The sequence below is a fragment of the Orbicella faveolata genome, unplaced genomic scaffold (assembly GCF_042242905.1).
Source record: "Orbicella faveolata isolate gen_17 unplaced genomic scaffold, um_ofav_v1 contig_34, whole genome shotgun sequence".
NCBI classification, from domain to species: Eukaryota; Metazoa; Cnidaria; class Anthozoa; order Scleractinia; family Merulinidae; genus Orbicella; species Orbicella faveolata.
In genome coordinates, this window is record NW_028301563.1 from 21,838,580 (window position 1) to 21,866,009 (window position 27,430).

The 27,430-nt window shown below is 39.1% G+C and overlaps 1 protein-coding gene and 1 pseudogene across 4 annotated transcripts in view; both read left to right on the forward strand.

The window, feature by feature from the left end:
* The window catches only part of LOC110042207 (Golgi-specific brefeldin A-resistance guanine nucleotide exchange factor 1-like), a 111,093-nt gene that overhangs the window by 11,535 nt on the left and 72,128 nt on the right, over window positions 1-27,430 (forward strand). For 2 of the 3 annotated variants that reach the window (XM_089270772.1, XM_089270775.1), the window contains exons 3-11: window positions 6,216-6,341; window positions 9,749-9,880; window positions 10,192-10,310; window positions 11,656-11,764; window positions 23,022-23,082; window positions 23,417-23,471; window positions 23,964-24,443; window positions 25,210-25,417; window positions 25,751-25,835. In XM_089270772.1, coding sequence (XP_089126898.1) covers window positions 6,216-6,341; window positions 9,749-9,880; window positions 10,192-10,310; window positions 11,656-11,764; window positions 23,022-23,082; window positions 23,417-23,471; window positions 23,964-24,443; window positions 25,210-25,417; window positions 25,751-25,835 — 1,375 coding nt within the window. The remainder of the gene's footprint in view (window positions 1-6,215; window positions 6,342-9,748; window positions 9,881-10,191; window positions 10,311-11,655; window positions 11,765-23,021; window positions 23,083-23,416; window positions 23,472-23,963; window positions 24,444-25,209; window positions 25,418-25,750; window positions 25,836-27,430) is intronic. The other variant, XM_089270774.1, reaches the window with a different exon arrangement.
* Window positions 6,348-9,479, forward strand: LOC149105278 (uncharacterized; annotated as a pseudogene). Its single transcript, XR_016201191.1, has 2 exons — window positions 6,348-6,973; window positions 7,478-9,479. The product of XR_016201191.1 is annotated as an uncharacterized LOC149105278 (transcript).

Here is a 27,430-nt window from a genome sequence, read left to right on the forward strand (position 1 = left end):
ATAAACTCCTAAAGACATGGCTAGGAAAAGCCAAGTTTTTTGCCTACGTTTTAACTCGAAAACAAAGCAAAAACCAGTGACAAAAATACAGAACCACGTTTTTCTATTACATCGAAGACCACTTGCAAAAATTCAGCTAATTTCGAGCAAAAAAAAAGAAAAGCAACCAAAATCGTCACTTATCCCCTTTTATGACTAGCTTCTTCACATATCCAGGGAAATGAAGAGGTCAAGCTCACGCGATATGCTGATGACACAACTGCCCTTCTTGCTGATGCCCAGTCAGTGTCTAATTTATTTGACTTACTTTCACTGTTTGAAAAGTGCTCCATGGCCTAAAAATAAATCAGGCAAAATCAGAAATGCTATGGCTTGGCTCCATGCGCCATAGGAAAGACGCAATTTGCAACCTCCAAATTAGCGATGATCCTGTTTACACGCTCGGTGTGCATTTTACTTACAATATTGAATTGTCTCATAAGAAAAATTTCTTTGAAAAATTAGGATCCCTAAAGAAAACCTTAAGTGTCTGGTCCTGAAGAGACTTATCTATATACGGTAGAATAAATATTGTTAAAACATAAGCCCTTTCCAAACTTGCATTCATCTTCAGTGTTATGGAAACTCAATAAAAAAAAATAAAATAGTGTTCGATTTTATGTGGAAGCAAAAACCTGCCAAAATAAAAAAGACAACCCTCATCAAGAAGAAATCAGATGGCAGTCTTGCCCTGAAAGATTTTGTTCTTTTCGATAAGCCTTTGAAACTAACTTGGGTAAAACGGAGCCCTGTGCTCCAACTCAGATGCACCGTGGAAGGCCCGTGGAAGTGTGTTCCAAAATCATCTCTCCCTACTGTCAGCGGCACTGAGTTCTTTCAATGTAATTACGGCTACAACCTTCTTGATCTTAAAGGCCATCTTCCTGAATTTTACAAACAAATTATTCATTGGCAAGAAATCGTGTCTACAACACCTCACAGCACGACACCTCACAGCAAGACCGAGATACTGTCCCCGACAATCTGGAACAACAAATTCATTGTGACTGACAAAAAATTGTATATCTGCCTCATTGGCACCGAGCAGGTATAAAGCAAATTTCAGACCTTTTTGACGAGCATGAAAATTGCTTCCTGTCTTTCCTTTCCTTGTACAATAAATACACGCTAAATGGCAACTTTTTACAATATCATGGTCTTATACCCGCGATCCCTCAAAGTTGGAAGAAGCTCCTTGACGTTAATTCTGGCGGCTCTACTACACCCCCGCCGCCAATCTGTACTATAACGTGCAAGATGTTATATGACAAACTGTTAACCTTAGAAAATCCTCCTCCCACTTCAGAAGAAAAAGCTCTTATCATACGGCATCGCAAAAGAGAATCTAAATAAAATTTATCTTCTGCCATTCACAGCCACAAAAGAAGTTAAATTGGCAATGTTCCAGCAAAAAATTAGACACAACATTTTAGCCATGAACAGTATATTATACAAAATGAACAAGGTTGCCTCCTCATCCTGCCCTTTCTGCCCCTCTGATAGTCAAAACATACGTCATTTGTTTATTAGCTGCCCGCAAGCATCTTCCTTTTGGTATAAGTTCCAAAGTTGGTATTCTACCGTAAGTAACGGGGGTTTACTTCTCTCCAAGCCAGAGGTATTATTTGGAATTACTCGTCCTCGTACTCACTGTTTGACCCTCAACCACCTCATAATGCTAGGCGAATACTTTCTTTATATCAAGGTGCTAAGTAATACTACGTTCGTTTTCAGCCACTTCATCTCATTAGTGCAGGATAAAATCAAGATAGAAAAATATATTGCTGCCACATTGAATGGTGAAAGGGAATTTCAACAGAAGTGGAAATTCCCTCTTACCATTTAGGGCATTTCCCTCAGTAATTTGTTGCAAGGTTTTTTTTTTTTCTATAATTAAGTAATTACATATTGTAACTCCTTAAGTAACGTAATGTGTAAGTCATAACAAGTAATTATTGCATATTGTAAATAAGTAAGGTAATGCCAAGTATTGTAAATAGGTTTTTTTTATGTATTGTAAGTGACGTTTGTAAGACAGTAAAAGCATTAGAAATAATAATAATGATAACAATAATGTAGTGTATTGTAAGTAGGATAAGTATTGTGTCATGTTGTAAGTAGAGTAAGGCAATGTCAGTAATTATGTGTTTAGCAATTAAAAAAAAGGAAAAAAACAAGTTAACCTGACATGAGCCTGCAGAACTTGGTCAGCGGCCAACTTCAAAAATACATGACCTCGATGAGCTCTAAATTTGAGCCAGTAATAATTGGTCATGTGATACTGGTCAGCAGATACCTTGTTTTGGCAGGTGTCAATTGAAAGGCCACCGGCAAGAACATCCCCTAGCTTTTTTGGCCATTTTGAAAGTGCTCAAAAATAGCTGAATTTTGGCATGTGGGCTTTGTTTTACCACAGCGATCATTTTATTTACTCAACACCCGCACTATCGGCATTATTTTTCTCTATGATTGAACCCAGTGTATTGATGGCTTTAGTCTTTTGTGACGAAGATATGTTAGAAAAGGTAACAATGCAAAGAACCCAGCAATTCTCAGCTTTTTCTTTGTTACCGAAAGAACCCAGTTAAATGCAGCGCATGCATAGCAAGTCAAAAAATTGCAATTGAATGAAAATTGCACTCTCGGAAATACGTCTATAACTCGAAAACCACTCATTAGAATTTCACAAAATTTGGCACGAAAGTACTTAAGGAAATAAGTAACTGGAGTATTGAAAATAATTGAACTTTAACAAAGGAAATTCTGGATATTCCAGTGAACCTTCAACAAGGGATAATTAAAGATCTCTGTTAAATTATTAGCAAAATGGTGTTAACTTGTGAGAATCGTTACAAGCTTGTTGCGTGCAAACTATAAAGAAAATCTAATGACTAGATTTTCTATAAATAAATAAAACCGATTTTAAAGGCTTGTTTATATTTATTCATGTTGCCATCAAAAAACCAAAGTTTGTGTTGTTAACTTGCTTGCTGCCATTTTTGGCGATCGTGGGATCAAGGGTTTTAGAGAAAAAGGTGAATGAACACAGGTATCAAAAACTGTGTTCAGCCACCTTAAGTCAAAGGAAAATGGTATATAGAGCGGAAATCTGGGAACAGATTGTTTTCATCGGTTATTGTGACGTGAACACAACAAGTGAATCGATCGAGCGTCAAACGAAGTACCATTGAACAAAAAAGAAATGTGCTGCATTAGAGCTCTATCAACTAATATCTTAAGCATTTATTAAAAGTACCTAGTATGCCTGCCTGGTGGTTGAGAGGCATCATAAAGCCTTGATAAACCCTTAAGTCATCAGCATGTTTTAAGGAATCAAAATGTGTTCTGAAACTTCAGAACACAGCTGATATACTGTAATCAGCTGATATACCGTAATCGTGTTATCGGTGTTCAAAGTCAGATCAAGCCAGGCAGCAAAGTCCAAGAGCAGTTCTTGCCGAAGAAAAATACCCTCTCATGAGTTGTGGCCCATTTGCCAAGCATTGCCAGCGTCAAAGTTTGGAAAGCGAGAACTGTCTTTTATCGACCGCCATGTTTTCCCATGCACAAGGTGTAAAGACCCTTCACAGCATGCATTGCGATCATGTTCTGTGGACGTTTCTCAAACTGGTAACTAGATTGTTTTTCCTTTTTCATTTAAACAATAATGGCTAACAAGTAGCGATCGATTGTAACATAGATCTGTGATCCAGGTTGCATTGATTTTTATTTCATATTGGCATGATTTGTAGTGTTTTGAACTTCTGGGATCAGCAGACATGCATATGTATGGAGACCCTTACGTTGTGCAGAAGGGTTAATTTGTTCATCTGTCAGCCCTATTTATAGAGTGTTTTCACGTGAAGTCATCAAATTCTGAAATCCAAAACTAAAGAGCCACTAAAGTTGTTATCCTCATCAGGCATAAGAGGTACCAGCACATTTTGAATTTCAAAGTTATAGCAGTGCATGACAAAGCTGCGATCGCGTTTGTCGAAAAATATGTATTTATCTCGTGATTTTTAGCCATTTAAAGGTCAAATGAACCAAAATTTGGACATCTTTTCTTCTGCCATTTTATAGCGAAGAAATGTTAAAAAAAAACATGTAAAAGGAAACTTATGCAGAAATTTTTCTTTCTGAGCTGTGAAAAGGAGTAAAAAAAGTTAAAAGTACAAAGACAGCCAATGGCTTCATGAAAACGTTTCCAAAATGACCACGCACTTTGATGGAGGCATGGAACTGCGACTCTACTTTGTGACATCATTGTTGTCTTGAACATTGCTGCATTTCTGCGTCAGTAGGTCTTTCATGGGGAAGGTTTTGGTTATGAATACAAACCTTATTTTACTTGGGAAATGGCTGAGGAGTTCGCCCGCTGTTCGGCGGGCATTATTCACTTGTTTATCGTTTTTTTTTTTTGTCCAATTGCCAGCTTGCAATGTTCCATAGTGAAGTTAAAAATCGTCGGTACCGTGTCTCTCTTGACTACAAGTTGACGAAGCTTGAAAGAGGGTCCCAACAGGCTCTTTACTAGAAGATTTTGTTCGAAGCTGCCTTCGGTAAAGTGTTTTACACAAATGCGCGAATGCTTCGAGGGCATGAAGCATTCTCTTTTCAGTTTTATAAGCCATCCTCTTTAAAGTTTTGGGTCCTGGGAGAACTTGCAAGTCCTAACTTTTGATTTTGAGTGGTTTTCCTCTGAAGTTCGCTGTGAACTTGAAACCAAAACAGCTTTAAATTTCCTGCATTTCTTGAGCTCACCAACAGTGACATCACAAGTTTTTTTTTTCTGACAATTATTGGACAATTTTCCCGACCCCCCTACGCTTATGATGGATAAAAAACAGCGATTTTAACATTCCAATATCTCTGCAATGCTTCGTACAATTCGTTTTAAACTTCAGAATATGTTTGTTTTATACTTACTGGACACATTGAACTCAAACGAAAAAAATGTCTAAGTTTTGGTTCATTTGACCTTTAAGATGTTGCTATATTTGGAAAAGTGCTTATTTAATGTTCATTTGTTCAGCGCAGATAATCATAGTCCCAGATAACCAAAGTTAACACTATTTTCTGGCCGCCATAACGGTGTACCACAGAACACCAACATGGTGGCTCCATACTAGGCTCTGTAAATTTCCGTGGAATATTTCGACGAATGTCTCAACTTTGGGACAACGCACACACCTTAAACTTGGAGAACTGTCTTCTTTATTTATCTTCGGTAATATCACAATTTCTTGACTTAATCTACTGAATGGTTTTTGATATTATTTTTCATTGCATGACAATAAAAACGCTCTATAGGCCCTCTTCTTTGATTGTTTAGTAGTGACATCTACGTTGATTGTTGTATTTGATTTGACCTTCCTAGTTTGACAAGGTAGTTTCGATGTTTATCAGCTGACTAAACATGGCATAAGATTCCTGGTTTTTATTATTATTATTATTATTATTATTATTATTATTCAATTATTATTATTATTTAATTATGTTTTATTATTTTTATTTTTTTATAGTGCAGCTAACAAACTTGACTATTTATAATGGTAATAGGACTGAATGGAGTCCAATTCGGTCTGTAATCACATGAGTGATTAACAAAATCGGACAACCGCGAAGCAGGAGTTTATTTGTTAATCACTAGTATGATTATAGACTGAATTGGACGACGCGAAGCCCAGTTACCAATTAATCAAAACTATGACAAAATTCGAGAAACGAACAAACCATCGATTGAGCTTGATATGTGGGAAAATACAGAATACATGTGCGATCAAGTGAATGAAGGCAAACTTTAACACTTGTGTTTCATTTATTTCCATGAAAAAGCATTCTCTGGCTACACTGAAATACCAAAGTGTCTCAAATGTCTCTCGTCTAATGACAAAATTTTTCTTGGTCCAACCAGACTGGCTTTTTGTCAGGTCAAAACTTGTCCCTGGCCTGACAAATGACCTGCTTGTAGACAAAAAAAAAATTAATTATTGCAGGCTTGGTTGTGTATAATAATATAGATCCAACATGTAAATCAATTCAGTCAGTTCATTTTTGGCTTCTACATGTACATGAACATAATAGTAAATAAAAATGTGCCTGTACTGTACCAAATATCCAACAAAAAATAATTTTTTTTTAGCTCAACATATTCTGTTGAATTTATGTTTCAGGTATTCATGTGGCTAAATATGATTTAGGCAAAGTTAGACTCAAACCAATGCAGTCAGCGGTTTCCCCTTTTACAGTACGTGACTTGCAGGGCAGCCCTTCAGATTTATACAGTTTTTCACTGACAGGTTCCCACTAGTTGCATTAGATACAATGTAAATAACAATAATTAAGTGTAAACAAAGGAAACACTACTGTTGTAACCCTTAATGTAGTTTTGGATATAACATTTACTGTGATTAGAACCAAAGTATCTGTCCAAAGCTACTCAGAGTTCATTTGGGTTTCCTTTTATGACACTGTAACACAATTGCAGACATGATGTAGGTGTCTTCAATCAAGCAATGGTGAATACCTATGATCTTTTTGTATTTTTTTCAATGGGATTTCTTTTCATTAATTAATTTTGTCTTCCATGGATCAAACAGCCATATGTGCAGCACATACTCAATCCATGTACATGTACAGTATAACTACAAGATTGGTAGTATTTGATGTGAGAAGCAACTTGGCTTAGAGTTCATGAAGATTCCTGCCCATTTTGAATGCAGGTGGCAGCTGGGCACAAGTGTTTATCTTGAGGATCTTTGATCTTTTCTGAATAATTAATGAGAATTGCTTCATTCAATTCAAGCCAGGTAATGAGATATTTTCTGGCAGAGCACGCATGCATTAAATGTCCTTTGGAGCTTTAGAAGTGTGCTTGTAAGAATGTTGGATATATCGTGTTTGCAGGCCTCAAAGCTTCAAGTTAGGCCAAGTATGTTTCTAGGTTTAATTTATGTTATTTTTTAGTTAATTTATTTCTTAAAGCTAGAATTAATTAGTATTTTGGTTAAGATGCAATAGTGACTTTGTCCTTAAGATTTTCTATTGTCACATGTAAGAAATTCGTGCATAAATTCTAAAAATGTGTTATATAATTACCCTTAACTTGTTTTCAATATGTTGCGGTTGAGTAATATTATCTGGGACTGTATCTGTAATGGGATACTAAATCAAAATTTCTGTTTAGATTTTTTGTAATGTTTGCCACCAGTAACCCTCCTGCTTGTTGTGTTTAGTTTTCATTTATAATCACTGTATTGCCTTAGGATAGTGGCAATGGTTGTACTGTGCATTTGTTTTCAGTACAGTAAACACTGTTGAGTTGTTTCAAGTTGACTACACACTTACAATGTAGTTAACATACATGTACATGTTACTCAACACTACAATTTTGAGTTTCTATTCATTTTTGTCGTGAAATATTTCTCACACACAGCTGGGAGCCATGCCAAACCAAACCACGCAGCCTGACCTTCCAGCCATGCGACCTGAAACCACCCCATACACTTACATTCAGACTCCCAGCCATGTGTGAGAAAACCGTTTTCCATGATCGAAACCGAGAAAACATTAGAGAGCAAGCTATTGGCTTAAACAACATTGAATAAAAGGCACTGTCAATGTCCATCCTTAATTGACTTTGAACATGTAGAAATGGGCCTAAGGACCCATTTACTTAATTGTTCCAAGCCTTCTCACTTCTCCAGATGTTGGCATAAACAACAGAATTAAAAAAAAAAACTGATATTTTCCCATACCCTTCCGAATTCCTGTTTGACTGCCTAAAACTTCTAATGAATGGGAAACTTGCACTTTTTCCCCCCTCCAAGAAAATTCTACTCACAATTTTTGGTCAAGCAAAAAGCAACACTCAAGTTTGTGAACGTTTGATACAGTACACCGTAGCTTTACCTTCTACAGTTAAGTGTTATCCTGAAGTTGCTTACTACTAAATAAAACTTTTTTTTCCGTTCATTAAGTTCATTGATACCATTCAAAGACAAAAGTAAAGTTCATGATGTGCCGTCACCCGCATATTGAAAATTTCGTTCATTGAGTAACTGCTGACCACTAGAAGTGCAGCTTACAAACCTGTCAGGCGTTCCATTTGGTAACACCAGCCTGATTGATCTTTATCCTGCTTCCGCAGTTGGGTTGTGCTTGATTAATTACAAACTAGAAAAGTTAACAGGTCAGCAATTTCAAGGGGAGCTTTCACCGTCTTCCCCCTCTGGAAATTCAGAGCTGAAACCCCCTCCATGCGTTTGGAAATCCAAACTTCGTAACCCCTAATGCCTTCAAAATTCCAGTCCAAGAAGCCCTCCCCCCCCGCTCCCTTGGAATTCCAAGATGCTGCCCGTGGTAGGGTATGGATATTTTCTGGAATCACCCAATTGAAACAACACATACAATGATAGTACTGCATGTATAGTGCAATTATAAGTCTTGGTTTTCCATGCACTGGTATTTCTCAGATTGCACAGCTGGGACTTGGATGTGGACACAATTTGGGCTGGGAAATGGGCTTTATACCCCCCCCCCCCCCACACTTTTAAAATGTCTAGTTATGAGGGGGGCAAGGGTATTTTTGTGACACCGTGATCCTGTTTCTTTCTGCTCTGTGAATCATGATTTGATAAAAAAATGTTCTGTGAATTGTGATTGAAGTGTATTCCGTGAGGCGTGAAATGCAAAAGTCCTTGGCTGTGAATCATGAATAGATAAATAAATCGTGAATGTCTAAAGTTGAGTTTGTAGCTGAATTTCACTGCATTGTGATCAGATTTTTTCCGTGACCTTAGTGAATTTAACGCTCGAGTCAAGCTGACTGAGAGTAGCGACAAGCAAAACATTTTGACAGGTTTAAATAAACCCGTTGATTTCCTGATCATGGTATTAGCCAATGAACCCGTCTCAATAGGATTTTTGACTGATGAGCCATTGATGAACAACATGTGCGGACTTGGTGTAACTCAGACTGATAAAGATCATGGCTGCTGAATCCGACAAAGTCTTCACAGTTGTTGCCTTTGAATATGTATTGTCCAACAGATTCTGCTTACCCAAAGGACAAGATCCACCTTGAACTTCCTGCAGCATAGAGCCCGCTGTTCCACCAATCATCGACGAACAAGAAGAGCAAGAGCAAGAAGTCACCTTCACTCATCCTGAAGTGTCTGAAGCCCCCAAAGTCCCAGAAGATGATGTGCAGTATGACACAGACCGTGGGCCTGACGATACCGTGGAAAGTGACAACGACGACGATACTCTGACCTTCTTAAGAGCCTTAACAACTCGCAGGGGAAGAGCTGTCCAAGTCCCATATGTCTCTCAAGAGTTCTCTTAAAGTAAAACCAACAAATCAAGATTTCAAATATCACCTTTCCAACAGCTGTAAATTATTGGTAAAGTTAAAGAATGCACTTTTTTGTACAGATTTTGATTACAGTTTCGTGCACATGTTCGAGAATTGTGAAAAGTGAATTTTTTGTTTCGTGATTCGTGAAATTGAAAATTTACTATCGTGACTTTGTGACCAAACCCCTCCTTGCCCCCCCCCCCCCCCCTCAGTTATTGGCTTCTTTTGAAAAAAAGTTGGAAAGCAGTTAAACAAATAACATTTTTACTACTGATGGGTCAAGTGTCTATACTGTAGTTTTGTCTGATAAAATTGCTACAAGATTTGTGTTGCTATTCTTTGTCTCAGATCTAAGTGAAATAGATGTGAATACATTCCTTGGCCCATTTCTTGATGTCATCCGGTCAGAAGACACAACAGGGCCCATCACTGGTGTTGCATTGTCATCTGTCAACAAATTTCTGTCTTATGGACTTGTTGGTATGTTCACAGACCTTGTTTGCTACTATCATGTACAGCTAAACAGGCCTACAGCTAAGTGGAATTTAAAATACATGTTTTTGTTTTGAGTAGTAGCAGACAGGTCAGCTTAGTTGGCACAAAAGGACATCATTATGTTCATGTACAGAGTATGGTGAATCAAATTATCACCTACGGTTTATTAAGAGCTTAGAGTGTGATGACTATGAATTACACCATACCGCTGCCTTGAACAGTGACTTCATGACCATGATTTGACCATGTCTTAGCAGTAGTATTTATAATTTCTTTTATGTAACTGTGTGTTACAGATCCCACCAGTGAAAGTGCAGCATCTGGTATTGAGAACCTGGCTGATGCTGTCACTCACGCCAGGTTTGTAGGAACAGACCCCAGCAGTGACGAAGTTGTGCTCATGAAAATTCTCCAGGTACAGTGCATGATCAGATTTTGAAATTTTTTACACTGCGTCATTTTAGTTCAAGTGCCTGATATGAAGTAAAACCATTTCATTTCCTTTTTTTTTTGCTTAATAATGTGAGCCATGAGAAAGGTCTAGAAGAGTGATTACATTACATGTTCAACAAGCAAGATTTAAGTTTTAAAAATAGTCAATACTTTAAATACACATTACAAGTGAGGATAATTAATCATACATCCAGAAGCTATGGTAAGGGCTGCATGTGTGTTGGGCTAAGATCATATCAAAACAAAATAACAAGGCCCTGGCCAATGTTCTTTATTGTGTATTTAACAATATTTATTATTCCATGAAGAAGCACTGGATATGAAATGACAGATCTATAGACTATTAGGCACATGGCACGGTCAATTTGTCTATAATCATCTCACATCCAGCAAGTGTGAGTGGAATAATTGTTTTGTTGAAAACATCCCCAAAAATATAGAAAACTATGATAAAATAAAATTAAAAACAACCCTAAAAATTACATGTTCCTGTGCATTTACCATTATGATAATTTATGTATAGAGCATAGTATAATAATATTGCTCAAATAGCATGATACATGTAGCTAAGCCAAGGAAAATTCTTGAATTGCATTATCCAATGATCCAGTTTTTAATAAGGAATGTTAATTCCAGGCTCCTTATTTGAGATGACTTATTATCCTCTAAGACATATGTGTCTTATAGTGTACAATGTTAAGTTTAACGTAGTGAGTTGACCAATTCTTAATTGTATTCTCATTCAATTTGGAATTAATTTGCATTAGAGTGCTTTGAAAAAGCTGAAATTGCACGAGCCACTTCATGGGGTGCAAATTCAGCTTTTTGAAAACCTCACAGATGCAAATTAATTCCAAATTGAACAAGAAAAACTGTATGTCTTGATTACTTGATAATATAGACATGAAAAAATTTGCGTGGAGGAAGCACCAGAAGATCTTTCTTAAATCCATTTTTTTCTCATCTAAAAAAACTTTTTCAAAGTTTCCATACAAAATTTTCGTCATCATTTTATGTGATGTCATTGGCTCAGAAAATTTCCTATTGTCTTTCAGCCAATCATAATCCAGAATTACAATACATGTGTAAATCTGCACTGGTGTTTACACTTGAACTGCACGGCTCTCAGCCAATCAGAATCAAGTAATTTTTTCATGTATATTATTATGCATGTAACTGTTAAGCAAGTTGGTACATCAATTTATTTTACCTGTCAATCAAAATAATGAAAAACAATATCGAAAATCACTTTTGACACATGTACAAAAATATATTTGTTTACAAGTGGCTGTGATTGTTTGTATTAGGTGCTAAGAACACTGCTGCTGACGCCTGTTGGTGCACACATGACAAATGAATCAGTTTGTGAGATCATGCAGTCTTGCTTCAGGATTTGTTTTGAAACAAGACTTAGTGGTATGTGGTGTTAATGATGTTCTTTAAGAAGTCAAATTCATTTGAAAGAATAGTACACTATTACAATACATACATGATATGTATATGTATAATTATTTGTTGTAGTTTATTTTTGATCTTGATTACTGTTAATTTTTTGTGAGTGAGTTACCTTTGTTCGATCTATCCCTCAGGGCTGCCAGGAAATGAAAACTTCAACTAGAGAGACAATGTCAGATAGTGCAGAGTGCAATTTACCGCTCTGATACAGTAGTCACACAGGCCTTCACCCCTGTTCTCTCCCTTGGTAGTCAACTAGGCCTTTTCTCCTTTGTAGAATATGCAGAGCGCACAAAAACATGATAAATCATAATCTTAGCAGCGTGTATGTTTCATGTCAAGGCCCAAAAATAACTTACAACCACCTTTTGTCGAGATGGTTTTGAATTTTATCATAGTGTTTTACTTTGGGTTTCATTCATTTTAAATTCAATGATACATAGATGTAGAAAATGTGACAATTTTACTTCTCACGCTGTAGTGTCGTGACTAATTCCACTAATTCCGCACGTGTGGCATGTATCAGAACACGTTACGAAATATCAATTGTTCTTGCTATTTATATATAGCAGCTGTAATGCATGCGCAGTGTGTGTGGAAACCAATGGTCAATTCATGTATTAAAGTAAGAGCTATTTTATTTACCGCGACTCTACATTGGTGATGAGGATAACCTAAAGATTTCATCGAGGATTTTGTCGAGGTTTTCGACAAGGCTTTCTCTTAGTGATGCCAGGAGGCGAGACAGATGGAGTAAGCGGTGGTTCGAGCGGTGCTTCGAGTAGTTCAGGAAGAACTTTGGTTGCTTTAGATGTCGGTTGTTTGGAACCGTGTAATCCAAAAGGTGAACGACATAGTTTAAGCCAACGGTGGAAGAGGTGGAAAAGAGCATTTAATCTGTACGTTACAGGGAAAGGAGTCTCGGATGACGCACAGAAAAGAGCTCTGTTTTTACATGTCATGGGAATGGATGTTCAGGAAATTTACTTCACACTTGCTGCTGATGCTGAAAGTGCTACTTTCGCGGTTAAAGTTCTTGATGATTATTTTGTTGAGTTATTTTTTTGTAAAAAAAAATACTTAGTCGGCACGTCAGGTATGTTAAGGACGGGTCAATGGGTGAGTGAGTGAGTGAGTGAGTGAGAGATGTATGTATGTCACACCAATCAGATTGGATCTACTATAAACAGCCAATCAAATTTCTTGTTGTAAAGGTAAATGGTATGTGAGAAGATTTGATCCCCATAAAGTTCAGAACGGCCATATTTATTCTTCTATAAAAAAGGAGGAAGTATTCATATATTGGGTTTACTTCGAAATTTTCTGTGGATTTTAGTTGAATGAACGAGATGAGCCTTAGGTTTGAAACAGTTCATGAGTTAGTAGTATGCAAATGCAACGAGATATTTTTATTTTTAGTTACAAAGGTAACTTGATACTTTTGTTTTTCACAAGAAGTAAATTCAATTAGAGGTCACGAATCGTCGTGTCTGTTTTAGAGGGGATGAGACTTTAGATATGAAACAGTTCCAACGTTTACAATAGTAAGTGCGGGTAACGATTGTTTTGTTCTTGTTGCATGCAAATATAATGAGATATTTTTGTTTTTTAGTTACAAAGTGTGATTTGACACTCTTGTTTTTCACAAGGGAGTAAATTCAATTAGAGCGGACGAATTGTCACCACTCTTTCCCATGAGATGTTTGCTATCTTTAGTAACAAATGGTAACTTAACACTTTTGTTTTTTATATGGGAGTAAATTCAATTAGAGCTGACAAGTTATCAGCTATTGTTTCCAGGATATTAAACAAAAAAGAAGCTTTCGTTTCTGGACGGTTTTTACGTCTCTGCAGTAACAGTTTAATAGTTTTATGTGATGACATTCATTTCAGTCCGATATTTTTAAAGACTGCGTGGCACCAAGTTAAAGTGCAATTTAATTAAATCAGACTTTCAATATGTCAGAGGTTTTTTTCTCTTTCTATTTTCAGTGAAGTTGTGTTGTGTTGTGTTGTGTGTAAAGGTAAACTTACAACTCGTATAAAATGCGAAAAAGTCTCTAAATTAACTTGAGTATTTTTGAGCAAAAATTCCTCTTGGGGGTTGGAAGGGTTATGTGATCGGTGAGTGAGGGAGTTATGCATGTGCGCGTGTCACACCAATCACAGTGCGGGTTGTATCAAAGAACAAATCAAATTGCCTGTTAGAAAATAAGATGGTACTACATTAATCTGGAGACGTGTCAGATTACAGTAGTTTGTTCAGTCAAACATTTTATGGCTTACTATTTAGCTATCTTACCATGACCGATGTAACATTGCAACCAAAAAAACTTGTCAAATCAACCAAATCATTACTGTACCATGAATGCTTCTATCTCCAACGCTTCACACAAAAAAGTAACTCTTGCATGCCTTGCGTGCCTATGTTTCCAAAGGCAAACATTCCTTTTGAGAGACATTTGTTTTGGCAAATTGTGCAGGAAAATGGAGAAACCGTCAATCAGTTCGTTTGTAGGCTTCGTCAATGAGCAATCAATTGTGAGTTCGATGAAAACAAGAATGATTATATCCGTGATCAAGTTATTGACAAGTGTTATTCAAGCAAGTTGCGTCGAAAGTTCCTGGAAAAGGAGGGAGCTCTAATGTTGGATGATTTGTTAGGGATTGCGAGGTCGCAAGTAGCTGTTAATCGCCAGTTGAAACAGTACGGTACTGACCAAGTGGATGCAGTTGATGACAAGTTGGATGGAAATACGCGTTCTGGGAAAGGAAAGAAATGCTTTAGTTGCGATCAAGAAGGTCATTTCAGTGGAGACAAGAAGTGTCCAGCGGTTGACCGAGCTTGCAGAATGTGCGGTGTTATTGGCCATTTCAAAGTTAAATGTCCCCGGGCTTGTCAGCGTGGTGGTGGTGACTCTGGATCCAGAAGGGATAAAGGTAGCAAAGGTGCTGATGGTGGAAGAAGAAATACTGGGAGTAGATGTGGTGACGGTAGAGGAAGACGTGGTTGTGGTCATGGAAGGTCGCAAGAAACAAACCTTGTGGCTGACGAGAATCACAGCAAAGAATCTAGACCGGTTCAGCATAGTCCCGAGTTTGTATTTTCTGTGGAGCAGTTAACTGGCCATAAGCGACAAAGTAGGGATTTGATAACCTTGATAGTCGGAGGTGTAGCTGTATCTGATGTCCTTATTGATTCTGGAGCTACTTGTAATATGATGGGACAACAGACCTGGGAGATGTTAAAACTGAAAGGAATAAACTGTGAGTCATACAAGTCAGCCAGAGAGCTTTTTGCTTATGGCGATACGGAATGTTTACTGACTCTTGGAACTTTTACTACACATGTAACACAGACTGATAACAACAGCAGTTGTAGAGCAGACTTTGTGGTGGTCAAGGGCGATGGTCAGACGCTTCTGGGTCATGAAACCGCTGAAATTCTCAATCTCTTGCACACTGGTCCCTTCCAAGTGAACAATGTTGACAGTGGAGGACTTGAGAGTTGTATCCGAGAGAAATACAAGGCCTTGTTTACTGGTGTTCGTCTTTTGAAGGGATACGAGCTTAAACTCCATATTGATGAGTCTTTGAAGCCTGTGGCCCAGCCTGTATGCAGAATACCATTTGGGCTACGGGAGAAGGTGGACAAGAAGTTCGACCAGCATCTGGAGCTCGAAATTATAGAGGAAGTACCAGATGGGCCTTCAGGATCGATCTCACCTTTGGTGGTTGTTCCTAAGGGCGATGGAGACATAAGGGTGTGCGTGGACATGCATCGTGCAAACAAAGCAATCATCTGTGAAAGACACCCGATTCCGACAGTGGAGGAGCTTTTACACGATTTGAGCAGGGGTACCTTGTTCAGTAAGACTGATCTCTAATGGGGTTTCCATCAGATTCTGCTCAGCGAGGACGGTCAACACATCACTACTTTCGTCACACACTGAGGTCTTTATCGTTATAAGCGGCTGATGTCTGGAGTGACATCGGCACTGGAGAAATACCAACAAATTGTCAGAGATGTGTTGAGGGGTTGTCCCGGAGCTGCGAACATTGCAGATGACCTGTTCATGGCAAGGGCATAGAGGAACATGACCGATGTCTTTTTGCAGTATTGGATAGGCTGAGTGAAGTGGGGTTGACAGTGAACAGAGAGAAGTGCAAGTTTCCATTGTCAAAGCTCACATTTTTCAGTCATGAACTGACCAGCGATGGCATTAACCCAAGTAAAGAGAAGGTTGCTGCCATTAGAGATGCACAGCCTCCTAAGGACGCAAGTGAGGTACAATCTTTTATGGGTCTGGTTCAGTATTCAGAAAAGTTCATGCCAGATGTAGCATCCGTAGCCAAGCCCATTCAAGAGTTGACCAGAAAGGGTGTTACCTTCAAGTGGGGCGAAGAACAGCAGACAGCTTTTCAGGAGCTGAAGTGCCTTATCACTCAGGCTGAGACATTGGGTTACTTCAGGGTTGACTGTAGGAAAAGAATCGTTGCAGATGTGTCTCCAGTGGGTTTAGGTGCAGTTCTTGCCCAAGAACAAGGAGGGACATGGAGGGCTGTCTTGTATGCATCTAGAAGCTTGACTGATGTGGAGAGGCACTACAGTCAGATGGAGAAAGAGGTATTGGCATTGGTTTGGGCCTGTGAGCAATTCAACATGTATCTATCCGGAAGAAGCTTTGAGCTAGAAACGGATCACAAACCCTTGGAATGAATCTATTCACGTACGTCAAAGCCTTGTGCGCAAATTCAGAGATGGGTGTTGCGCTTACAAGGGTACGACTTTAAAGTTGTGTAACAGCCTGGGAAGACAAACATTGCTGATGCCTTATCTTGTTTGAATTCCGTGAAACAATTAGACCATGGTGAGGAGTACGATTTCATCAGAGCCATTGTAGAAAGCTGCATGCCTGTAGCATTATCACCGAAGGAGATTGAAGAGGTGTCTTACGGTGACAAGGAACTGTGCTTAGTGAAGAACTGTGTGAAATCTGGGAACTGGGAACAGTGTACGATTCCTTTGTATGCATACGTCAAAGACGAATTATGCACCTAAGGTGAGCTTTTGCTTCGTGGTACAAGGATATTGGTACCCAAGGTCTTGCAAGACAAGGTAGTCAGCACATGAGGGTCATCAGGAGGTGGTGAAGACAAAGTATCAGCTTCGAAGTAAGATGTGGTGGCCAGGAATGGACAAAGATGTAGAGAATTTATGCAAGGTTTGCCATGGCTGTCAAGTTACTTCAGGTTGTGACCCACCTGATCCGATGTCTCATGTTTTGCCTCCAGGTGCTCCTTGGCAAGACTGCAGTACAGATTTGTTAGGACCCCTACCCACTGGAGAGAGTGTTTTGGTGGTGGTTGATTATTACAGCAGATTTCTGGAAGTTGCTGTTTTGAAGTCTACTACAAGTACCAAGATTATAGAGGCAATCACCCCTATGTTTGTCAGATTTGGTGTTCCGTTTTCCCTAAGGACAGATAATGGTCCCCAGGTTGTGTCCAAAGAATTTGAGTCATCTCTACAAGCACATGGCATTGAGCATCGCAGGACAACACCACTGTGGCCTCAAGCAAACGGCAAGGTCGAACACCAGAACCGTTCATTGCTCAAGTCTCTTCAGATTGCTAATTTAGAAGGGAAAATTGGCAAACAGAGTTGGTTACTTGGCTGGCGGCATACCGATCCACTCTGCAAGCAACCACAGGTGCCACACCCTTGTACCTGATGTTTGGTCGGGAGATGAGGACGAAGTTGCTGGAGTTAAGAAGAGAAACCGTAGAGGTGCCGAGAGAAGAAGTTCGAGATAGCGATTGGTCAAAAAAGTTGAAGGGCAAAGCATATGCGGATGCACGTAGAGGTGCAACGCCCAAGTCCATATGGATTGGCGACACTGTGCTACTGAAAGCGGAAAAGTCTAACAAGCTTTTGACTAACTTCCGTCCGAGTCCTTTCAAAGGGGTTCAGAAGACTGGAACAGAAGTAACAGTCAGAAACTAGGCTTGAGAGGAATTCAGGGGGAATATTGCATTCATAGAGAAGTACATTGAGCAAGATAGTGTGTCCAGACCAAACAGAAAAGAAAACAGTTCTTCAGAGGAAGTTGGACAGAGAGAGAAAGGTATCCCACCAACAACGACAGGAGTGTCTGGAAACAGCCTAGTGCCTCTTCATAGTTTGCCGGAAAAGGGAGGAGAAACTGAAAGACAAATGCAGACAACAAGTCCGTTGATAAGTCAACAAGCTGTGCGAAGATCGTCGTGAATTGTCAAGAAGCCTGTGGGCTTCAGAGACTTTGTGTTATCACTAAGAAGTTAAGAGAGTCTTAAAGGATTCAGATACTTTGTTTTTGGCACTTAGGGCGTTAATAATTTAAAGAGTTTGTTTTGTTTTGTCGGAGGAACATTTTGAAATGTGACTGTCATAGTGTGTTATTAAGCGTTCATGTAAACTTAGTTCTTTTTCCTTAATTTTCTTCTGTAAAAAACGAGGGAATGTAGTGTCGTGACTAATTCCGCTAATTCAGCACATGTGGCATGTATCGGAACACATTATGTAATATCAATTGTTCTCGCCATTTATATATAGCAGCCGTAATGTATACGCAGTGTGTGTGGAAACCAACAGTCAATTTGTGTGTACTTAAGTAAGAGCTATTTTATTTACCGCGACTCTACACACGCCAATGTTTGTAACTTGATACTTTTGTTTTCCTTGCCAATGTATGCAACATAAAACCCTTGTTACCTCAAAAATATTACAATAGATGTGTATCAAAACATTAAAATACTAGGTAGAAGATTGTATTCACCAAGTTTATAATAATAATAGCACACAGCAGTTACTGTAATAACTGAAAAACCAGTGGCCCTCATTTAAATATTTACAGAATTAAAAAAATATGACGTGTTGAAGGACGTAGCTTGGCTAGAAGATGCTCAGTTAATTTTCTAATTTTCAATACATTTGTCAGTAATTTTTTTTTTGCACGAACCACACCTACCTGGCCAAGTTTATGGACAAATGAATGGGAAATTAGAAAAATTTATTGAGCATCTTCTAGCCAAGCTACATCCTAAGGCTTCAAACTTAGTGAATACAATCTTCCACCTAGTAGTTTAAGGGCCCATTAACCGTTTCATGTGCGCGCTTGGGTGCATTGCTAAGGAGGTGGAATTTCACTTCCGGCTACTTATGCCAGCCTGAGCTTGGAACATAAAAACAACTCAATAACTTGCAAATTCGCTTACATTTGAGATGTTTTTCTTTGCACTTCACAAAATGCAAGATGGCCTCGAAAACCGTGATTAAGTCTATAGTACTGTTGAGTCATGGAATAGTGCATTCTTATTCATGTCAAACTAATACACAATGTTATCAATTAATGCAACAGGAGCGTTTCAATGAGAAGTACTAAGGTAGAGATTGTTACTTGGCCAAAATTATATCCTTCATCGGTGACCAAGTCACCTCAAAGACTGATGAAATTAATTGGCGGTTTCAGTAAGTGAGACTGAGGCAATAATTGCAAAGTTTCTTCTGTCACAAATTTACTAGTTTTACAAATAATGGAAAGTTTTGGCTGAATATGAACTTTTTGCTCCCCTCAAAGAAGAGGAAGTAAACAAGCTGCTAAGGATAAGCAATATGTTTCCATTCTTTATTTGAATCCTGGCAAACTCACAATAGTTATGAAACAGCAGATCAAATTTCTCGAATCAAGCTAGGGGTGATTCTAGAAGATACCCAGTCACAGTAGTGTTCTTTGCACTAAAAAAGGAATCACTGACATTTCCTGAAATATAGTTGCTATGCCCGGTCAAAACCAGAGTGGTATCACCCCCCAAAAAAAAACATGCAGATCTGAACTCAAGAATGGAGTTTATCACACCACTGTGACGAATTGTGCATACCCGTAATTAGGTGTTATTATGATTGTTGTTATTACCCTGTGCTTAGAAGAAGTCCCATTGATAGGTCACTACGCAACTAATTCGGGCTTGAAGGTTCACCCCGACAAGGTGCGCGCCATTCTTGAAATGCCTCGCCCCAAAGATGTAAAGAGTTTACTTCGCTTCAATGGAACTGTTCAGTACTTGGCTAAATTTCTTCCTCGCCTGTCAGAAATGTCTCACCCACTTTGCCAGTTGACTGTGAAGAACACTGAGTGGATTTGGTCAGATTTTCAGGAGAAAGCGTGGAATGACATCAAAACAGCCATCACCAAGGTCCCAGTCCTACGTTACTACAGCCTAAACAATGAGGTCACCCTTCAATGTGATGCTTCTGATACGGGGCTAGTAGCTGCCCTACTTCAGTTACAGCAGCCAGTAAGCTTCACAGCCAGTACAGCCAGATAAATAGATAAACTCCAGCCAAGTACAGCAGCCAGTAAGCTTCACAGCAGTTTGAAGAGGTTGCTGCTGAGTCCACTGTGCCGCTCCCTTCGCCTGAACCTGTGACACAGACCCCTATGGCTGAACCCGTGGCCCCGGTCCTACGTTACTACAGCCTAAACGATGAGGTCACCCTTCAATGCGACACTTCTGATACGGGGCTAGGAGCTGCCCTACTTCAGTTACACCAGCCAGTAAGCTTTTCGTCAAGAGCCCTAACCCAAACTGCCATTGTGTTTGCTTGCGAGAAATTTGACAAGTATATTTTTGGGCGCGACGTTATCCACACGGAAACAGACCACAAGCCCTTGGAGGAGATCTTTAAGAAGAGTCTCTGTGATGCACCTGCAAGGCTGCAACGGATGCTTCTTCGACTTCAGCGTTACAATCTTGACGTCAAGTACAAGAAAGGGCCTCTCATGTATATCGCAGATACCCTGAGCTGCGCATACCTTGACGAAACGGTGTCCTGTGAGGAAGTGAAGTCCCTGGAGCTTGTGGATCACCTCGAGACCCTGCGTGTATCTCCATCTTGACTGGCGCGGATTGAGAAAGAATCCTCCCAAGATCAAGTCTGTAAAACTCTCAGCCAGGCGATTTTGAAAGGCTGGCCAGACAATATCCGCAATTGCGATCCTGCCCTCCGTCCTTTCTTCCAGTTTCGTGGGGAACTGACTGTCCAAGGACACTTGATTTTCCGTGGTTCTCGTCTATTTGTTCCCAGTGCCCTGAGGAAAGAAATTGTCTTTGGCTCATTCAAGTCACATCGGTCTTGGTGGTTGCCTTCGTCGTCTGCACGAATACATGTTCTGGCCTGGGATGAGCTCGCAAATGAAAGATTTTGTTAGTCAGTGTGATGTTTGCCTCACCCATCGCGACTCACAAGTTCGGGAACCCATCCTTCAGCACAATGTTTCTCCGCGTCCTTGGGCCAAAGTAGGTGCTGACCTTTGCTATTTCTCCAGTCGAGTCCTCCTAGTTGTGAGTGATTACTTCAGCAACTTCATTGAGGTCAATTCTGTCTCTGCGGAAAACTCCAAAGCTGTAATCAGAAGTCTAATGGCCATGTTCAGCCAATACGGGGTGCCAGATTCTGTAGTTACTGACAATGGGCCGTGCTTTGCGTCATCAGAGTTCTCAAAATTTGCCAGTCAGTGGAACTTCCAACATGTCACTTCAAGTCCCCGCTATCCCCAGAGCAATGGTAAGGCCAAGAACGCAGTTCACACCGTCAAACGCCTCTTTACGAAATGCCGGGCAGCTGGTGTCAGTGAATTTCAAGCACTTCTTGATTGGCGCAATACTCCAAGCGAGGGACTGGATGCTAGTCCAGCCCAACGTTTCTTTGGACGTTGTTGTAAGACGTTACTGCTGGCCACTGAAGCTCTTCTCAGACCAAGATTTAGCCTTACCACTGATGCTAAAAAGCTACGCGCCCAGAAGGAGAAGCAGAAGAAATTCTACAATCGTGGCAAGCACTCTCTTGCTCCACTCAAACCTGGTGAAGCAGTTTGTGTTCGTTCCCTGCGGGGTACCTGGAAACGAGGTATATGTTTGAGAGAAGTAGCTCCCAGATCCTATGATGTCCAAGTCGACGGGGAAGTTCGCCGTCGAAATCGGAAAGATATCTGGCATGCCAGTGAGCAAGAAATGCCGCTGAACGACTATGAGCCTCCTTCACAGCAGTTTGAAGAGGTTGCTGCTGAGTCCACTGTGCCGCTCCCTTCGCCTGAACCTGTGACACAGACCCCTATGACTGAACCCGTGGCCCCGGTCCCTGTGGTTACACCTGCGTCGTCGCCCTTCATAGCTGAACCTACGCCAGCACCGGGCTCATCTGGAGAGCAGGAGATCAGAAGGTCCACAAGACGGAGAAACCCTCCTGGCTATTTCAAAGACTATGTCATGTCTTAATCGGACGTTTAGTAAGAACAATATCCTTATGAGTGATGACTTTAGCTTTCCTTTAAAGGGGAAGATGTGACAAACTGTGCATACCCGTAATTAGGTGTTATTATGATTGTTGTTATTACCTGTTGCATACCCGTAATTAGGTGTTATTATGATTGTTGTTATTACCTGTTGCATACCCGTAATTAGGTGTTATTATGATTGTTGTTATTTTCCTAAGTGCATGTGCACATATGCAGTATTTAAGATGCAGTCTTGTAATTTATGCGCCTTGTGGTCAGTTTCGCAATGTAATGGCTAGCGCTGTTTGTGCACCATTAAAGACAACATTTTACCGTTATCTTTCGTTACAACCACCAATGCCAGAACGCATGCATGTTACATGTTGTGTTCTAACTCAAGGAAAAGCACTCTATGTTTGTGTGTGATCCTATATGAAATGTATCTTTCGCCTAACATATAATCGACATTGACGCTAACCTATCTGTGTATGTGTTTCAAACAAATTGCTTTTGTTCTTAAGATAATAGCACCACAAGGATAGCATGAGATTTACTATAATATAGATATAGTTTTGTCATATTTTCTAGTAAGCAATGTAAGTATAACACGTTTTGCATAATGCACTTAGGTACCTACCCCACCAAGCCCCCCTTTCTGCAAGACTAACTGATTAATTGAAATTAATTAATTAAACAAACATTAAAGTTAATACGCCATGGTTTTAGTGCCTTGGTGAACAGCTGCCCACCTAAATCATCCCAATAGTGCACTCTACTCTAAAAAGTAGTGGGAGATAGGGTTTCCTCTCAATCTTGATACAATGGCCACAATAAAATTAGGTTTTAAATTTTAATATTAGTTAGGATAACATTAATTTTTTTCCTCTGTTAATAATCTTCAGAACTCCTTCGTCGTTCTGCAGAACAAACCTTGATGGACATGGTGCAGCTTTTGTTTTCAAGGTCAGAAAGTTAAACATTCTTGAAGGGAGTTGCTAACGGTTTTATTTTAAAAACCCTGAACATAAGAAAATTTTTACAACTTCTGATAGAGATATGGACCCTGAGTACAAAGTGTTTGAATGGTTATTAAAAATACTTTATCATTACTGAAAAGATGAATAAAAAGATGTTCTCAGTAATTATATTTATAATTTTGAAGTATTTTGGAATTCAAGCTTTTTGCTCTTAGTGTCTAAAATCTCTATCAAATTAAAATAAATGATTTAAATATTAATAAATAAGTCCAAGGTATTAGTAAACAACAAGTCCTTGCCTCTCTTGTTTTGCTTAATAGACTCCCTCAATTTAAAGAAGAGTTGAAGTCAGGAATAGTGCCTAATATAAGAAAGGTAAGTTCAAAAAGTTCGAAATATTAAGTTAGGACTGAATAAATATGCATAATTTATTGTTGGACCTCTTCTGGGAGGCATGCTGGTGGGTGGGTATTAAAGAAGATACCCGTTGAGGTTCAATGGTGCACTGCTTGAAATTCACATTTCCACTACAATATGTTTCTTCTTGAACTTACATTATTTTTGTATGATCCCAATACACCTAGCTCTTAAGAACTTCAACAGTAATAAAAGACACTTTGCCTAATCAGAACAGAATGGGGTTGAGGTGCATGAGGATGTGCAGGATATTGATCAACTATGTTGATAGTTGACATACATGTTCATTGGCAAGGGTTACTTGAGACTCCGAATGTAGATTAAGTCTTGACGCACCTTTAGTGAAACATAGCTTCTTGCACAATTGTTATTAGCAAAGCGATGTACTGCTACACTGCAGTGATGATGTTCAAGTTCTCTTCAGTAGCTTGGTTATTTTTTGGCCTTTAGGTATTCAAACGAGCAGGAGCTATTGCTACTGGAAAACGGAAAAAGCACATGTCACCCAAACCTAGAAGAGCCCACCAAGAAGAGATACCTCTAACAACAACAGCAGAAGCAGGGGCAGCAATGACACCAACTACAACAGCAACATCTTCTGAATCACTGACAGGGGTCAGCAAAACTGAGGAACATTTGAAGGAAGTAGAGGTCCCTGAAGAAGATACCAATGCTATAGAAATTGAAGAATTCCTTGAAGCGGCCACAGAAAGGCAAAAAGTGTTGCCAGAAGAGTCTATTGCTGATGGGGTCTTGGACAAGCCTGCTGAAGAGTGTACCAATACGACTGAGTCACCCACTGAGGAAGAGCCATCAGTTGCATCACAGCTGATGACCAGTGAGGTTGAAGGAGACAACTTGAGTGTGGAAGGCATGGTTATGTCTGAGGATGAAAGGGAGGGTGTATGTGATGCCCCATCCATGGAACTAGTAAGAGCAGCCCAGATGCTTTGTTTTCAAAGATATTTCACATGTAGTCCTGCTGACTAAAGCTGGTTTAGCTCTTAAATATGTGAAAATTGTTGACATTTGGCGTGTTTCACAGTTGTAGGATAGTCACGATAGACAAGCTGATGCCAGCCTGCTTATTATGTGCAAAATGTTTCTTGATCAATAACGATTTCTTAAACCACAAGCAGGTGAATATTAACGTTAAAAGCTGACGTTTTGGCATCATCATGACACCATTCTCAAGGCAAAGTGAATAAATAATGCGAAGATTTGATTTATATACAGTCTCTACGAATTAGCATAATAACAAAGGATTACAAGTTCTTCAAGTGAATACCTTTGCGCGAATCAAGTCTGTTTGCACAGTTAGGGATGGTTTAAGTTTTCTTATAAAAAGCATCTCCTTAATTAGGCAATGAAATTTGTTAGAACATTTAGTAAGCATGTGAAATTGTTCTGAAAGACAAGGAGGTACATTCGAGTTATGTTTGCTCAAATACTGTTTACAAATTGACGACGATTTATAAATCAAATCTTCGCATTATTTATTCACTTTGCCTTGAGAATGGTGTCACAATGACGCCAAAATGTCAGCTTGTAACATTAATATTCGCCTGCTCATGTTTTAAGAAAATGTTTCCTGAGCAGTTGTATTGTTCTGTAGTTCCTAAGATCATGGGTAAATTTCTCTTTGAATTTACTGGTACGAAATAATAATGATTCTTATTTTCTAATCATTGATTAGGGTGCTCAAGACAGTATTGCTAGCACTCTTATGACAGAAGATGATGATAGTAAAGAACGAATGGGAAGCACTGCCTCTCTGGAAACTGTTGAATCAGAAGACTTGTCAGAAGTAACTGAGGGAAGCCAACCAGAGTCAAGCTTGCAACAGGATGACTATGTTAACCCTCGTGGAGCGCGATTCACACCACAAGAACCTGTGAAGGAAGGTACCACGAAAAACCTCATAAACTGCCCTTAGTTTACTAGAACAATTTACATGCACTAGATGTTAAATAGTAGATTCTTCTCAATTTGACAACCAGTTTAAGTGAAATATTACTCAGAGACACGGTTTTGCAGAAATTCCAGAATTCCCAAAACTTTGCCGGTTACAAGTCAAATGCATTTGTGTGGGCATTCATTCAGGATTGCTCCTCTCAATTTACAAATTTTACAACGTAGATGTTGTATAACGTTTTTTGAAAGCTAATATATAATATTTCCTGGAACCATGCATGATGGTCATGTAATGTTAACTTCTCTGATGTGTTTCCTTGTAGGTGCTGGTCCTTTGGTTCCTTATGGATTACCTTGTATTCGAGAGCTATTCAGATTTCTTATTTCACTCATTAACCCTCATGACAGGTGGGTTTAAGGCATAATAATCTGTTATGAACTTGGATGATATACATGCTCCATGGGTCTTGATGTAGTACATGAATCAGGGTATGCTGCAGTGTCATTATAATATCAACATGGTAGTGCTATTTTACAATTATAATTCCATGAGCCCATGTTGGATATGAGACAGTCAATAACAAATGAGGTGTGTAGCACCGAGTTTTTTTATAATCATCTTGTATCCAGCAAGGAATCGTGTTTGTTTTTATGTACCTTGGTGATCTTTTATTTTGGGGTTTTGTACCTATAGACATGTACAACACGAAAGTAAAATAAACCATAGCAGAGCTCTGATTCTTTAAGGTAGCTTCCGGTAAAGTAATGAACTTTAGATCATTTCACCACTGCTAGCCATGCTGACAAAGAACATTTGCCAGAAATGTATTGCTTATTTGATACAGGTAGTTAATATATAACAATTATTTGCCAAAGGCGAAGTGAACATTGGTGAATATTCATCGAGACGAAGTCAAGTTGAATATTCACCAATGTTCACTGAGCCTGGGGCGAATAATTGTCTTAGCATAATTTTCAGAGGTGAATATCAAGGACTACAAAATAATGGACTAAAACATAAAAACACAGATGCAATGTTCATGTTCATACACGTATGTAGCCGTAGTTTTAATAATAATCTTACATGTACATTGATTGTCAATCAATTTACTCATCGAGTTCGGCAGTAAAACAAACAAGGGAAACACTACAAAAATTAAATTTATCCGGTACCTTTGTTTTATTGTTGTTGACTTCATTCACAGTTGTCATCATCGCCTAAAAATAAGTAGCTTTAGTTTGAAGAAAAATAAATCTTGGTCAATCGATCTAACCTGCTGGTGATCGATGCAACCACTGCGTTTACAATTCTTAAAAGCCTTGAGTACGAGTTCTTGAAAAGATTTGTGACCTTCTTTGGGAAAACAGACACTAACGCTTTTCTGTTTATATGGCAAAACCATTTACAATCCGTTTATACCCGTTTAAACGGTTCATGCAAGCGTTTAAATGGTTTGCTTATCCGTTCAAAAAAAGTTGCATCCATTTAACACTTAAATGGAAACGTTTAAACGGTTTGCTTATCCGTTTAAAAAAATTTGCATCCGTTTAACGCTTTAGCGAAAACATTTCAACGGTTTGCTTATCCATATAAAAAAATTTGCATCCATTTAACGCTTTAGCGAAAACGTTTCAACGGTTTGCTTATCCGTTTGATGCTCTAGGGAAAACATTTAAATGGTTTGCTTATCCATTTAAAAAGAAAGCCAGCAGCTGTTTAAGTTAGCTCTGCGAGCAGAACTATCAAACTAATGATCGCTCAATACTCGCGGAACGTAAACTGCAGGACAACGGTATTTTATTTTAGTTCCAACTGATCCGTGTTTATAGAAGGCGAGTAATCGTCGTATCCTTGGACATACGACAAAAAAAAAATATCCGTGCGTACAAACGTATAGCATCGAGAGCCAATGAAGCCATTCATTCCGACCGTGATTCTGCCATCAATCTTGTTCAGAACAGTGCACTTTATCCTGAGATAACACTGTCTTGGTTCCCATGTC